Source organism: Grammomys surdaster, unplaced genomic scaffold (genome assembly GCF_004785775.1).
Source record: "Grammomys surdaster isolate TR1022 unplaced genomic scaffold, NIH_TR_1.0 144, whole genome shotgun sequence".
NCBI lineage: Eukaryota > Metazoa > Chordata > Mammalia > Rodentia > Muridae > Grammomys > Grammomys surdaster.
Genome location: NW_021604602.1, coordinates 391,524 through 407,663, shown reverse-complemented (window position 1 = coordinate 407,663; position 16,140 = coordinate 391,524). Strand labels below are relative to the sequence as shown.

Sequence of the window (16,140 nt, the reverse complement as noted above, 5' to 3'; positions counted from 1 at the left end):
TTCCTTCCTTCCTTCCTTCCTTCCTTCCTTCCTTTCTTTCTTTCTTTCTTTCTTTCTTTCTTTCTTTCTTTCTTTCTTTTATTTTTGAATTGTAATAATCATTTAGGAAAGGCATCCCCTATTTAATATTTTCCCCAACACTAGCATTAATTGTAGTCTTGAACTGTCTTATAAACCAGTTTGATGAAAGAGTGGATAGAACAGGTTTAACAGTTCTTGGAGCTTGTATTTAATTTCATTTGTTACATTGGAATTACTGTTGGATTTCATGCACACACTAAAGACGTAACTCTAGGTTTATTTGGGTTTCTTGGCCAAGTACCTCTTCTGGTGATTTTCATTTGCTTTTTGTACATGTGAATCTAGGAAGTAATGTATCATTCCTTCTTTGTGTCTCTGTAATCTGTAAGGTGTGATCTTTAATGTTTGAATCACATGTATGTATTTTTTTTTTTTAATTTTTTTTTTTAAGGTTTTTCGAGACAGGGTTTCTCTGTGTAGTCCTGGCTGTCCTGGAACTCACTCTGTAGACCAGGCTGGCCTCAAACTCAGAAATCTGCCTGCCTTTGCTTACCAAGTGCTGGGATTAAAGGCGTGGGCCACCACTGCCTGGCTTTGTTTTTTTTAAGGTACATGTAGGTATTCCTTAGAAGTCTCTCCTTGAGCTTGGCTGCAGCCTTTTCTTCCTGTAGGTCGGGCTTGCCTGTGTTGCCTCTCATTCTCTGTCGTTTGTTTTAGAAGAAGTCTTGGCATCCTAAAATATCCCCAAATCCTAAAATGTCTTTTGTTTAAAAGTTGGTTCAAAATCCTGGCTTGTTATTCAGCTCGTCCTCTGAGTAGGACTCTGGTGTGTGCATTTCCTTTACAGGAATCTTATACTTGACTATTGTCCATTTATTTTAGAGCTGAAGCTTGGGCATGCTGTGAGGTTCCAATAAGCTATCACAATGTCAGAATGCAGTTCAGACAGCAACACCACAGCGCTCGCAGACATTAAAACGGTAAATCTGGGTTGTCATCGGCGGAGAGCACGAGGGTTTATTTTTGTGTTTTATTACATTATTCTTTTTGTCTGTTTGGCTGCTGTTTTTGTGATGTTGGGTACTGAGTCAAGGTCTTGCTTTGCATTAGGTAGGTGCTGTGTGCTACACCCCGGTCTCAGTAAATATTGCTAAGTGAAGAACCTACAGAAGCTGCAAAACAGCTTTGCCAATTTTATCAGTGTAGTATTTGATAAAAAATTAAAACCCATAATTGAAAACAGTCACTTGGGGGTTAATCGTTTGGCTCTGTGGAAGAAGTTAATGGTGGCCCGTCTATAAGACTGAGACTCTTCTATATCGTTCGTCAGAGGCTCTGTGCCTTTCACGTATGCCTAAGTTTAAAGCGAAATCAACTGATACGTGCCATAGAGAGTAAAAATTGGCAGAATTTTTATCGGTTTTCCTGTTATTACATGATTAGGTTACCTATTGATGTTTTAATATTTGGGCTTGCTTTCCTTAAATAATAGAAAATGTCTTAAAGGGCCAGCCAACATATATAAAATGAATAAAAATTAATTTAAATGATTTTATGAAAAATATAATTGGAAGGGTTTAATTGCTGTCTTCCACCTCGTAAAATTTTATCTTCTACCGTTAAAGAAGGCAGCATTCATTTCCAAACCAAATGAAACTATATTGACTTGCCCCTGATTGTGTTCTGTACATAATTGTGTGGCTATTCATGAATTCCTGACTCAATTTTACACACACACACACACACACACACACACACACACACACCCGTGGGAACAGCAGATTAGATATATACAGGAAAAATGAAGCCCATATCTTGTTCGGAGGGAGCCTGTGTTCCAGAAAAAAAACAGAGAGAGGGAACATCTGTGGCTGTGCATAAGTGTACAGTGGTTATGTTATAAAAGCCAGAGGGAAGCTGCTTGTGCCACTCAGCTGACTTGGCTTTCTGCACACCTGCATAGTTTGTTTGTTGTGTCTCAGCTGTAGTTTAAGACAGTGGCTGATAGGATGAAGAGAAACATACAGTTCCTGCACCCAAAGTCGTACAATCTAATTGACCATTTTAAAGCAAGAGGGGGTATTTCAAAGCTAAAAATTTTTTAAAGCTCTAGAAGAATACTTTAGTTTATGAATATTAGTAATTTCAAGAAGATTTACTCAAAATTTAAAAAATATTCATAAGGACAAATAAGGAGAGAAAGTCTAAACTTCAGAAGTCACAGAAGCTTCTAGATGGAGGTCATCCCTGTCTCTTGCTTGAGCCATGTTGGACTCCTGAATGCTGTGCTGGAAACAAAGTCTTAGCTTGTGATCTGCCTGGCTGGAGGGCTTTCTTTCAGGTCTGTCCCTGACTTTCCCTTTTTCTTTCTCTCTTCCTCCTTTTATTTCTATTCTTCTCCACATCCTCCCCCAACCCCTATCTACATCTTTTATGGAAGCAATAACGGTGATTTACAGTGTCATTTGTTCAGAGTTGCATAAAATTCAACTCCCGTTGACTTGGATGGTAAGGGAGTTTGTTGGCCCATGTCTTTGGCAAGGTTGTTAGGCTGAGCTTTGAGGCTGATTGATTGAGCGGCTCATTGATGTTACCAGGGACCAAGTTTCTTTATTGTCACTGTTGGAAACACATCTTTTTCATGGCTGTCAAATGATCTCGGCAGCAGATGGGGCTGGGATTTCTTGAAGCATGTTCATAGGGGAAGAGTTGCTTTTCAGCCAGTGACTGAGAGGCCCCAATCTTTTATCACTGGGTTAGCATGAATCAGTTCTTTGCCATGGGTTGAGGGCTTGGCGACTGGCATACAGTAGAAAGTCTGAAGCACAGTCTTGGCAGCTTTGGTGAGCATATTTACTCTGCTGAAGAATACACAAGGTTAGGCAGTGCTCTTAGTTGGGAAAGAGTCACAGAGTTACCTGTTGTTCCTAAAAGAAACAAAGTACTTATTTATATTACACTATAAATTTTAGAAAGGACCCAGTACTATCCTTTGTGAATGAAATCAGATCTCCAAATGATAAAACTTTAACTTTACTTGAATGTTCACTTTAGCATTGTTCACAACAGTCACAACACTAACACATCAGTAGATGGGACACACACACACACGCACACACAAATGTTTGATTACAATAAAGAAGGAATTGCTGATATTGTGATAACCTAACTATCCATATAGGCTGTTACACTAAATGCAGTAAGGCAGACTTAGAACCACAAATACTGCACGGTCTCTTCTATATGTGGGACCTAGTAAACAGCACTTCTGACAACACAAGAGCACAGTGACAGGTGCGAGTGTGGGAGGAGTGAGGGAAGCTGACTGACTGCGACAAGATTTCAGTTACGGGGATACATCCTAGAGATGGAATAGCCACTGGGCTACAGCTGACAATGCTGCTTAGGTTGTGATTGAATCTGCTAAGTGTGGCGTGTTAACATTCCCACCACACCTGATCTTGGAGCTGTGTACCAGTGGATGTGCCAGTCAGCTGAGCTGTAACAGCCAGTTCAGTGTGTATGTCTCACATCACACTCCTTAGTATGGCTAGTGTTATTGTGAGAAAATGTCAGTCTGAGGTCTGTCCTGAGATCAGATACTGTGTTGTCAGACCTCTTACAGTCTTTTTTGCTGTAGCTCATTTTCATAGTTTCTTTTGTATTTTACAGTACTGAGTTTTGAAGAATAATTTCCTTCTCTTTTAAAATTTGGAGCAAACTTAATTTCCTTTGTAGATCATTTTTCTAGATTAATCACTATTACTAAGGTTGTTTGAGAAGAAAAGAAGCGGGAGGGTTAGAGACAGGGCTATGTGCATAGTGTCTGGAAGGAGGAGAGCACGTGTTGGCTGTTCTCAGTGATGCTGACTTTTCTCCTCCCTTTTAGACTCTCATCCCTAGGATTTAGCCTTGCTGAAACCTCCCAGGATGCCTGATGACTCCAGGCGAGCGTGTGTGCTGTGTGCTGTGTGAGGGGCTAGGTTTACGGTCGCGGGTTCCTAAACAGCATCTGTGGATGGGACACGGACAGCACAGAGTGGTGGGAAGCCAGGAGCGCAGGAAACAGTTGCCTTAGATGGTGGACCTTCAGGGTGGCCTCTTGATCTTTAGAAGCTAGATGAACTTGATACTTCTGTGTAAATGCCTGAGTTCCGTGTGCTGTGGGATTTGGAACTGTGGGTGTCAGGTATGGGGTGAAGGCCAGCTTTAGACTTGGCACTAGAAAGTGTGTTGATTATTTCCCACGGAGGCTATAAGGTTTCTTTGATCCCAAGCACCTGTGTAAAGGGCAGCCAGTAGCAGCAGCAGTAGCAAAATGCCTGAGAGTTCTCCAAAGGTGCTGTGACCCCTCACATGCCTCCTTCGTTTGAGAAAGGTAGTAAGAATGATAATGTTGGTTGGTGTGTGGACAAGCCGCCTTGCTGCGGTCCTCAGTGCCCTGTGCCGCTTCCTTACAACAGTGCCTTGAATGAGCTGTGAATTAAGCCTTTATTATCATTCTTACTGCCTTTCCAAAGGAAGGAGGCATGCAAGGCATACAGAACTGAATTATGCCATCTTGATTTCTGAAACAGGAGTGCAGTGTTGTACCTCGGTATGAAAAAGACTGGAAAGTGAAATGTTTGATTTTCAGGACACTCCAGAGTGAATTCTCTTCCAGTGTCATAGAGTAATGGCAGTGAACGCCACAAAGCAGAGTAAAGGTGACAATTCCAAGTGTAGGGTTGGTGGATTCTGCTCATTGAGGGGAGCTACTGATAGGTTTTCACGCAGAGTCTTGACATCCTAACCTTCTTTTCTGATTGAGATTTTAGAAAGAGTGGGCTGGGATCATTAGCTGTGTAGTGCTCAGTGGGACCATGAGGACCTGGTTTCTTCAGCCCAAGCATCTTTGTAAAAGCTAGGCACTGTGGTGATTATCTGTACTCCAGTGCTGGGGATTGGATGTGCTGTGTGTATGTGGTGCTTGCTGGTAGAGATGAACAGACCCTGAGGTCTTGGTGGCTGGCCAGTTATTATGATCTTGCAGACTGTGTCAGATGTTTTTTATCTCTTCATTTCGGTGTTCTAGTGACAAACCAAATGATAACTCCACTAAAGTCCATCTTGGGGGAAACCAGTGAGTTTATTGGGCTCATTTACAGAGCATCAGTGAGATGCTGCTCACAGGAGAGAGGGTGACCACAAAGAGCCATACCATTGAAAATTCTTGCCTCCAAATGGATGGCAGCTTCCTGTAGCTGTAGATGGAATCCCTGCTCTGTTAACCCTCGACTCCAGAGCTCCTGAGGCTGTGAGGCCTTGTGTAATTAGAACAGGACTCTGCAGAGGGTGGGAGGTAGAAGAGGGAGCAGCTGAGACTTTAGGTAAGTATCCCTGACCCTCACCCGATCCTTCTGTGAGCAGGACTTGCCTCAGGGTGTCCTGCAAGTAGTCCCTGCAGTTCTGGTGAGAACTCAGAGGGCAGTGCTGTGTAGCCCCAGCTACTGATGCTGAGTTCTAGTTACAGAGAGACTTCCTGTCTCAGAAATGAGTGAGCTAGATGATGGCACCCAGTGTTGACCTCCGGCCTCCACCCTTGCACACACTGGCCTACACATGTATGCACACACACATAAAAGTTTTAAAAGAGCAATTTTTATTTTTCCAACTTAGATAGTGAAATTTACTTCTGGAAAGAGTGTCTGAAAATGGGAGGGTGCTTAGATACATGGACAGTTTTCCATGTAAGGAATGTCCTGGGTTTAGTTTATTGGGGTAGGTGTGGTTGTAAATATACATGTCTGAGGATAGTTTTAACGTGCAGTTCTAGGTTATCAGTTAAGCAATCCATTCTTGTCCAGGCATTTTAGTAAAGTGATGTAACCAGCTCAAGTGTTTGCATCTTTAGTGCCTGCCTGTATGTTGGCTCATGATTTTGTCAACATAACATTAGAGAACTTAAAAAGTGTGTATATATATATTTTTTACTTTCATGTAACAATACAAATTAATGTGTCTGTGTATTTGTACAGTTGTCTGGTTCATTCTTTAGACAAGCTTCTGGCTATAGGATTGCCAGGCTGAGTATAGACTGCTTGACTTTTAAAATCATCCCCTTAGGTCTCAAGAGAAACCAAACCAACCATAGGAAGAATTTGAAAAGGCTTGTGGGAGTGGTGGTGTGATGTCTCTCTTGTTCCTGTGCTTCCTTTTGTTTTAACCCTGCATGGTTGTGTAATGGTATTCTTTTTCCCTTTTGTAGTAAGCTGTGCTAGAACAAAATGCAATGAAAGAAACACTGGATGAATGAAAAGCCCTGCTTTGCAGCCCCTCAGCATGGCAGGCCTGCAGCTCATGACCCCTGCTTCCTCACCAATGGGTCCTTTCTTTGGACTGCCATGGCAACAAGAAGCAATTCATGATAACATTTATACGCCAAGAAAATACCAGGTACTAATGAGACCACTAATACTGGAGCATTTTTCACTAAAATGGAAAAATTAGTATAGAGTTGACACAACTTATAAAACTCATTTACCTTTTCAAGCCTGCCTCTTCTGATTAATTTTCTTATTCAAAGTACTTTTATTCTTAATTGTTCTTCTATGTTCTAACATCTGCTGGGTAGTCGATTTGTTGTGTTGGTTCTGTTTCTTAGTTCTTTATCCCACCCTCCTTGAAATCCACACTGTTCTTTTACCCATTTGGCTGTACCAGTCCTAATAAGCTGGGTTGGGATGGAGATTGGTTAGATGTTCGGTCCTGAGCGGGGAGAAGCATACCTCCTGTAGGTTCAGTCATATACGTCATTCTAGAGAAGTAGCCTGTGCAGACACAGTCCTTAAATGGCATTGCTGGTGCTGTTCTAATGCATGTTTACAGCAGCACACCTGTGTGTGGCAGCCGTTTTTCTCCCCTGTTACTCTTGAGAAAGTAAATGTGAGGATAGTGCTTTTCTTTTTGCAAAGTTGTCTGCAGAAGATTTTAGAAAATGGGGAAATTTCTCTATTTAAAGCAAGCCAGTTCGTAAGTGTGGTGCCTGGTTAAGAAGTCTGTGATCTTTTCCCATGTTTCAGGTTGAGCTGCTGGAGGCAGCTCTGGACCATAACACCATTGTGTGCTTGAACACTGGCTCAGGGAAGACGTTCATCGCGGTTCTGCTCACCAAAGAGCTGGCCCATCAGATTAGGGGCGACCTCAATCCGCACGCAAAAAGGACTGTGTTCCTCGTCAACTCTGGTAATCAAACATAATTTCCCACCTGTGGGAGAAAATTGGATGAGATTTTATATTTAAGCAGATTATCTCTGTGGGTATTAAGTTATTGAAAGTAAAACGAGTTTGACAAATAGTGTGCTTACTGAAGCCCTGCTAGCCAAAATACCATTTTATTTCTCTGTAGAATTCATCTCAATTGTTCAGACTCCATGTTTCTCTTAGATGAGGACTTCTCTGGGGGAAATGGCTAAGTTGTTAAAATTACTTTCATCCTTCATGTTTTAGCTTCATAAAGCAGGCTGAAGGCTGACTAGAGGTGGGTGTTTTTTGCTGAGGTGGTTTTAGAACGCTCTATGCTTCTTTAAGGCTGTTGGGTTTATGTTTGGGACTGCAGAGCGAAAGAGCCTGTGAATCCAGCTGACCTTCCCTTCTTTTTTAAAGACAGTCTATGTTAGACGTCTGTGCACAGCTTAGAACAGACCACACCAGACCAAACGGTTGGGGGGGTTAATCAAGAGATAGGGCAAACGTTGGGTGTGGGGCAGAGAAATAGAAGAAGATGGAGGAAGAGAGCGAGGTCAGGGGGTTCTGCCTGTTTTATATGGGTGGTGACATATCCTCTCCCAGGTAAAGGTGAGGTAGTCAGGTGGATCCTGGGAATGTATGGCGGTTGCCTTGGCAACTATGTGGGGGTCACCTAGATGTGATGTCACTGGGTTCGGAGCCTGATACCAGCAGTCTAAGCAAGCTGTGATTTGAACAGTACTTGGTGGTGGATTGACTTGCTTTCCTTGAGAAGAGCAGGAGGGACAGGTGGAGACTTGCTGCCGGTCCAGCCTGCCAAGGACTTAGAACTTAGGTTGGAAGTCAGCTGTGAAGGGTATGAGGTTGTCCAGGAAGTGATGGAAGAGGCCGGGGCTGTGCTCATCAGTGACTTTTGAAAGATAATCTTGGAACTATGATTATTAAATTAGCTATTTTAAAAATTAGGTAGGTATAACAACAACTGATAATTTTTTTTAACTGCTCAGAAGCCGATTTGGCACAATGTTCATATTCTCTTATTATCTTTGTGATCAGCAAACCAAGTTGCTCAACAAGTGTCAGCTGTCAGAACTCATTCAGATCTCAAGGTTGGGGAGTACTCAGACCTAGAAGTAAATGCATCTTGGACAAAAGAGAGATGGAGCCAAGAGTTTACTAAGCACCAGGTGAGACCTGCAGAGACGTTTCCCTGTGCAGATGCTATAAGTCCTTGATTTGCTTATAACCCTTAGCCTTAGCTAGCTGAGGAAGTTTAAGACCCTTACCTTCCCATCCCTTTGCACTCCCTGCTTCTGAAGGTTCATCTGAGATAAATTACTAAGGTGTGTTATTCAGTGGGTAGAAAAGAGAGTCACCATTAGTCACCTGCTGGAAAAGTACAGATGCCTGTGGCTGATTTTGAAGAAAATGTACTTCTGAGTTCATCTGTTGAAAGTTGGAAAAGTTTCCTGGTTGAAGCCTCTGGTTTTTGAAGGAGGCTCTCTTTGCCTTCATGTTTCCATGTAGCTAGCATGTGCTAAGGGCTTCTTGTGTGTGGTGCTAGGAGACCCAGAGTGCACTGTAACTGGCCTTCAGTGACCTACATGTTGGAATGAACCCACATAAAGAGAGCCTGTCCATAGCAAAGACTATACAAAGTGTTAACTTTCAGAAAACCCTGTCAGCTCAGTGGGGAACAAATGAAAAACTGTGACTTCTTTTGTGATTTGACAAGGGTGACAGGTCTCATCTGCCAAGGCCCGGGTGAGGCGATTTAGTAACTTATTAAGGACAGTCTGCCTTTCTAAAGACTTCCTCTCCGTCTCTTCCAGAACTTTTATCATTTATATTTTGGTCCCAATGTTTGTATGTATGATGCACACGTGAATTTTTTTGACTTTAATTTTGATCCATGAATTTCCTAAGCCTTGCTTCCGTACACTGACTTGTTTGCTCTCTTCTAGAGCTGAAGCCAGGCAGGTTAATGGCGTTTGTGTACTGATGTCAGTTTTATTTTAGGTTCTCATTATGACTTGCTATGTCGCCTTGAATGTTTTGAAAAATGGTTACTTATCACTGTCAGACATTAACCTTTTGGTGTTTGATGAGTGTCATCTTGCGATTCTAGACCACCCCTATCGTGAAATTATGAAGGTAGGTTTTAGACTTTATCAACTTCAATAACTCATGGTCAAATTATTGAGTACAATACAGTTTTAAATTTTCTAATTTTTACACGAATAGGAGTTTGTCCCATGTTTGTCTGTGCCAGAGGTCAGAAGAGGGTGTCAGGTCCTTCTGGAACTGGAATTCCAGATGGCTGTGAGCCAGTGTATGGGCATTGGGAATCAAACATGAGTCCTTGAGAAGAGTGGTCAAGGCTCTCAAGTGCTGAGCCAGCTCCTACGTATAGTATTTAAAACAACAAAAATTAATTAAAAAAAAAGAGATTCCAAGAGCAATGGGGATAGTGACTAGTGTTGGGAACTCGACTCTAATGTACAAGTGGATGAATCTTAATGTTCATTTAATCCATATAATCTGTGAAGTTTCTAACATTATAGTATTCATTGACATAATTTTTTAGAGTATCCAAATGTGCCCCTTTGAGAAATAGATCTTGAAGTGACAACTGCAGTAATTTATAGTATTGTGCTACTGTTCCAGATAAGTGGGTCTCAGTGGTCCCCTGTGTTTGGATGTGGCAGTGTCCTTTCTGTAGCACTGCATGACGACGTCCTTACTGCCTGTATCTCTCATTATGTTAGCTCTGTGAAAGTTGTCCATCATGCCCTCGAATTTTGGGACTAACTGCTTCCATTTTAAATGGGAAATGTGATCCAGAGGAATTGGAAGAAAAGATTCAGAAGCTGGAGAAGATTCTCAAGAGTGACGCCGAGACAGCGACTGACCTGGTGGTCCTGGACAGGTAGGCTCCTGAGAGAGCGGCTGGCTTAAGGAAGCTGCTTGTGTGCACCTGCATTTCTGAGAATGCTGGAATCTTAGTTTCTTTAAAAACCACAAAAACATTAGAAGAATGTGTTTTCGCCTTAGTCCCAGGTGCTGGGATGCAGGGCTGCTTCAGCCTGTCCACGGCAGCTGACTGTGATCTTCCTCGTGCGCTAGCAGGGTCGTAGTTTTGCCAGCTGCGGACAGTTTCTGTGATTTCATGACTTTGGAATTCCGGGAGCTTTTCAGAGAGTACATAAACGTGGGCCCGAGAGGCGAGCGGGGGCGTGGCGAGCGGGGGCGTGGCGAGCGGGGGCGTGGCGAGCGGGGGCGTGGCGAGCGGGGGCGGGGCGAGCGGGGGCGGGGTCGTTGGACTTGACGGGACATTGTTACCGTTTGTTACTAGTTGTGGTCAGAGAAGAAACAAAAGGGAAGAAATTCAATCCAGGGGTCTCTTCTTCTTTATCCTTGTTTCTTTCCTATCTAGTGTTAGAGGGTAAATGGGGATGGGGTGGGTGGGTGGGTGGTTGTGGGGGAAACAGGGTGGGAAAAAGAACAACCCACAAGGTAGCAAAGACCAGCTCCATCTCTGACCAGTGAGAGTCTTTGGTATCCGTTTAGTGTCTCACATTTGGTCCCTGTTTTAGTGAACAAATGGCTGCTGTGAGGAGTGAGCAAGACTGAGAAGTCTGTACGAGAGCACCTTCTTGTTTCTGTAGATAGCCACCTTCAGTGAGGGTGTTGCTCAGGGTCACTGTCCTGGCTAGTTTTATGTCAGCATGACACAGCTCTCATCATTTGAGGGAAGGGACCTCAATAGAAAGTGCTTCAAAAAAGAGGGTTGACTTATAAACAGACAGAGCTGTAGGGCATTCGGTTCGTGATCAGTGAGGGAAGGCCCAGCCCATTGTGGGTGGGGCCATCCCTGGGTTAGTGGTCCTGGGTTCTATAAGAAAGCAGGCTGAGCAAGCCATGAGGAGCAAGCTAGTAAGCAGCATTCGTCCATGACCTCTGCATCAGCTCCTGCCTCCGGGTTCTGACTTCCTCCGACAATGAAGTGTGATACAGAAGTGTAAGCAAAATAAATCCTTTTCCCCCAAGTTGCTTTTGGTCCTGCTGCTTCTTTTCAGCAATAGTCATCCTGAGATAGCCCTTCTGTTCCCTGGTGTTGCTAGACTGGGGGCTTAATCAGAAGAATATTTACCTTCAGTGGAAAGGACAAACTACCAGCCTGTGCTTTGTTATTCTTACCTAGGGTCTCGGGTGCATTGAAGGATTCTTTTTTTTTTTTTTTTTGACAGGGTTTCTCTGTGTAGCCCTGGCTGTCCTGGAACTCACTCTGTAGACCGGGCTGGCCTCGAACTCAGAAATCCACCTGCCTCTGCCTCCCAAGTGCTGGGATTAAAGGTGTGCGCCACCACCGCCCGGCACATTGAAGGATTCTTAAGAGAATTCAGTAGTATACTTTAACATACTTGAGAAAAACCCTCTTGTTTTGAAAATTGGTTGCAGGTTTCTGAGAAAAGTGTTGTTTGTAATTTGTGGGTTGTCTCTTTTGAGGAGTTAACATTTTTGAGCTTCTGATATTTAATTGACATGCAAACAGACACATGTACATAGCCTGACTGATATGTTTGCCTTTATAGAAAGGAGCTGTGGTGGTTAGTGAAAATTGCCATTTTGGCAGAATCAAGAGTTACCTGGGAGAGAGAAGCCTCTGGCAAATTATCTTAATCGAGTTAAGGTGGGAAGACCCAGCGTAAAAAAAAGGTGGCACCATTCCCTGAGTTTGGAATCTTAGACTGAATCAAAAGGAGAAAGTAGTGTAAGACAGGCGTCCATGGCTCTGTTTCTTGACTGTGGATGTGATCTGAAGAGTTGCTTCAGTTTCCTGCTGCTCAGTATGAACAGCATTGCTACGCTGTGAGCGGGACTGCCCTTCCCCACTTAGTGCCTGGGTGTTTTGTAACAGTAGCTTCACCGACGCTAAGTCAGGAGGCCTTGCATTGATTAGTAGGGAGACAGGTTACCACTGGGAGCAGACAGTGTGCGTACGGAAGTGTGTTTGTAAGTAAAGGTAACATTCACTTCCCATCCAAATAGTCTAATGGCCTTACTAGCAAACCACTAGTGTCTCTTCCCTTGGGATAGGCTGTTCCTATGACCTTGGCCAATGCAGCTGGGATGTCTATATGTACACAGTGTACGCTTCTAATACAGCTGGGATGTCTATATGTACACAGTGTACGCTTCTAATACAGCTGGGATGTCTATATGTACACAGTGTACGCTTCTAAAGTCATATCACATTCCATTTATCTCCATTACGTTTATTTGCTTGGCTTGTATTAAGGGAGGCTTTGGGGAGAAGTAGAGCATCATAGAACTTTCTAGTAATAACACTGTGTAATCTCTTAGCTCACATGTTCCCTGGTTCTCCAGACAGCTATAAGTGTGCAAGTTCCCATTTGCTGTCTTTGTTGCTCTTCCTCTTACTGTGGTAAAGTACATAGCTGCTTTGAGCTCCTGAGGCCTTGATAAGATCCCAACATGATGGATGCTCTTTGACCTGTGAGCTCAGAGTCTCCCTGTGAAGGTATTCTATCTCACAACAAGAAAAGAAGAAATGTAAGACATTTGGCTTAAGAAAATTGAAAACTGTGTAGTAAATGTTTTTATTGTAATTCACTCACTAAAACCATTGGTATGCTTTTCGGGCAGTGTGAACTGTTCTGGTTGTTGTGATTTGTAGAAGGCACAGTGGACCCAAGGAGTGACATAAAAACCGAATAAAAGTGGGCAGTGGGCAGCTTACCTTACAAACAATAGATTCCTAGTTAACAGGGCCAGTCGAGTGGCTCAGCAGATACAGCCTGACCCCAGTTAAATACATGGGTCCCTCCTTCAGGGTGGATGACAGGCACCGCCACTTCACCCACACAAAGGTGGCGAGAGGGAGCTGACCTCCCCATTGCTCTCTGCTCATGCACTGTGGTGTGCACATTCCTGCCCCATCACACAGACCGGACAACAAGTAAAGAAAAATTTAAAACTTGAGGTTTGCAGAAGTTAAAAGAGCTCACATTAGGGGTTGGAGAGATGGATCTGCGGTTAAGAGTTCTTGCTGCTCTTCCTAGGGACCCAAGGTGGCTTCCCAATACCCATATTAGGCCACCACCTTGGCCATCTACAGATACACACATCTATACATAAAAAGTATAGTACATAAAACGTACTAAAAGTAGAAATTTTCAGATAGTATATCAAGCTGTACATTTAGTGATAAAACATTCATTCCCTGGTGACCTCTACTGATCAGTTCTGTTTCCAAAAAATAATTCCTGGGTATTTTGAATACTTTTTCTCCAGTCTGCCTAAATGGACAGAAGATACCTGTCTACCTACAAAACAAAACCCAATTTGGGGACTCTAGTGAAACCTTTTTTTTTTGAGACAGGATTTCTCTGTGTGGCTAGGGCTGGTCCTGGAACTAACTCTGTAGACCAGGCTGTCCTTGAATTCAGAAATCCGCCTGCCTCTGCCTCCCAAGTGCTGGGATTAAAGGCGTGTGCCACCACCGCCCAGCCCAGTGAAATCTTTTTACAAAGCTCTTTGAACTGTAGTGATGCTTGCAGTTAAAGAAGCCAGGTGTCACTAGGAGGCATGCAGTGAGTCTGTCCGTCCGCCTTGTTGCTTCAGTGGAGGCCTAACCTAAGTAGAGAAGGTAAAAGACGAAGGAAAGGGCATTTGGGGAAGGCAAAGGACTCAGGGCCTTCCCGGAAGGAAGGGGCATGGTCTGGTTCTGGTGGAGTTCCCTGACGTCATCCACACTCGTCTCTTCTGCAGTCCTCTGTACATTAAGCTGGAGTTGAGATGTAGTAAACATCCAACTTGAGTTTTTTTAAAGGGGGGGGGTGCTGGAGAAATGGCTGTTAAGATCACTGGCTGCTCTTCTGGAGGACCTGGGTTCAATTCCCAGCACCCACATAGAGAGTCACAACTGTCTTAACTCTCGTTCCAGGGGATCTGGACCACCCTTACACAGTGATATATTCAGGCAAACACCAAACACATAGAATAAAAATAAATTGTTAAAAACAAAAAGGATTGCATATTTGCTGTGGGGAAATTCAGAAATGTGAAAAGTAGAAGATAAATACCTACAATTCTGCTCTACTGCTGACATTTTGGAATATTTTCTTAGTGCCCTCCTCTTGTCTTTCAGAAGCAGTTTGCGTTTTCACTGATGATACTGACAACTTGTTTCTGATTTTTAAAGATACACTTCTCAACCTTGTGAGATTGTGGTAGATTGTGGACCGTTTACTGACAGAAGTGGGCTTTATGAAAGATTGCTCATGGAGTTAGAAGAAGCACTTGATTTTATCAATGACTGTAATGTATCTGTACATTCAAAGGAAAGAGATTCTACTTTGATTTCCAAACAAGTGAGTATGTGCCGAGCCTTGTAAGTGATAAAGTGCTTGTCTCCATTGTGAGCCTTGGAATGAGGGGTTTTTCCATTGAGGCTATGTTCTACACATTTTAGTGTAAAGCTCTATTTCACTAGCTTCGTGGACATTTCTCACTGAACATACGATCATATCAGAGTCAAAGTTGGGTTTTCATGGCAGGCACTTGTATTTGTGTGCTAGAGTCCCTGTAGGACTAAGGGTTCTCATCAAGTGAGTCCAGTTTGATTTGTTTTGCTTTGCTTTTGGTCAGATGAGATAGTTCCTGGTGGAGCTTTCACTCTGAGTTCTCCACTGTCCTGGTGTCTGTAACAGGACTAGAGCCTTTAGGACAGTAGGACAGCGATCTGAAGTTGGTTCTACACATTCAACAGCAGCCACAGGATTCTGCCACCTCAGCTTATTGGAAGGAAATATTAGGGCACCCATTCCTGGCCTGCTGAGTCAGTGAAGAGGGCTCCACAGAATTGACTTGAGTCTGACAGGGCCCTTCACGATGGCACTGATGCTTGGCAATCAGTAACCACCCTAGGACCTTGCTGCCAGTTTTAATATCAATATCCTTTTAAATGGGGCCCAGAATTTCTCTTGTGGTGATTTAATTTTTTTAACAGCGAAGTCTAGATTGGTTTTTTGTTTTTGAGAGAGAGTCTCACTATGTATCTCTGGTTGTCCTGGAACTCATGATGTACACTAGTCTGGCCTCTTAACTCACAGAGGTCCACCTGTTTTCTGTCTCCTGAGTGCCAGGATTATTTTTTATTTTTGCTAGGAGAAGAGGGGATGATTCATAGGTCTGTGAAACAGAGGTTGGGAAGATCGCTAAGCTGTCCTCTAATGTTAGGGTATTAATCTCCACACTCTCGCGGGGTAAAAAGACTTTAGGACCGCTGAAGCTCCAGCTAGGCTGCTTAAAAGTCTGGGATGACCAGCTTTTGGGTTTTCACTTCTCTTGTAGATACTCTCAGACTGCCGTGCAGTGTTGGTTGTTCTGGGACCCTGGTGTGCGGATAAAGTAGCCGGGATGATGGTAAGAGAACTCCAGAAGTACATCAAACATGAGCAAGAGGAGCTCCACAGAAAGTTCTTACTGTTTACAGACACCCTGCTAAGGAAAATCCATGCGCTGTGTGAAGAGTACTTCTCACCTGCCTCCCTTGACCTGAAGTATGTAACTCCCAAAGTCATGAAACTGCTCGAGATCCTGCGTAAATACAAGCCCTATGAGCGGCAGCAGTTTGAAAGTGTTGAGTGGTACAATAACAGGAATCAGGACAATTATGTGTCCTGGAGTGATTCTGAGGACGATGACGATGACGAAGAAATTGAAGAAAAAGAAAAGCCAGAGACAAATTTTCCTTCTCCATTTACCAATATTTTATGTGGAATTATTTTTGTGGAAAGAAGATACACAGCAGTTGTTCTAAACAGGTAACTGTTGGAGTCAGGGTCTGCTCCCTGTATAAACAGG

The 16,140-nt window shown here is 43.3% G+C and overlaps 1 protein-coding gene across 3 annotated transcripts in view; it reads left to right on the top strand.

Moving 5' to 3' along the window:
* Dicer1 (dicer 1, ribonuclease III) overlaps window positions 1-16,140 on the top strand; it is a 65,414-nt gene that overhangs the window by 13,469 nt on the left and 35,805 nt on the right. For 2 of the 3 annotated variants that reach the window (XM_028764431.1, XM_028764429.1), the window contains exons 2-9: window positions 904-1,001; window positions 6,269-6,456; window positions 7,083-7,245; window positions 8,305-8,435; window positions 9,268-9,402; window positions 10,017-10,177; window positions 14,477-14,645; window positions 15,628-16,100. In XM_028764431.1, the coding sequence (XP_028620264.1) occupies window positions 6,313-6,456; window positions 7,083-7,245; window positions 8,305-8,435; window positions 9,268-9,402; window positions 10,017-10,177; window positions 14,477-14,645; window positions 15,628-16,100 (1,376 nt within the window). In that variant the 5' untranslated portion in view covers window positions 904-1,001; window positions 6,269-6,312. The remainder of the gene's footprint in view (window positions 1-903; window positions 1,002-6,268; window positions 6,457-7,082; window positions 7,246-8,304; window positions 8,436-9,267; window positions 9,403-10,016; window positions 10,178-14,476; window positions 14,646-15,627; window positions 16,101-16,140) is intronic. The other variant, XM_028764430.1, reaches the window with a different exon arrangement.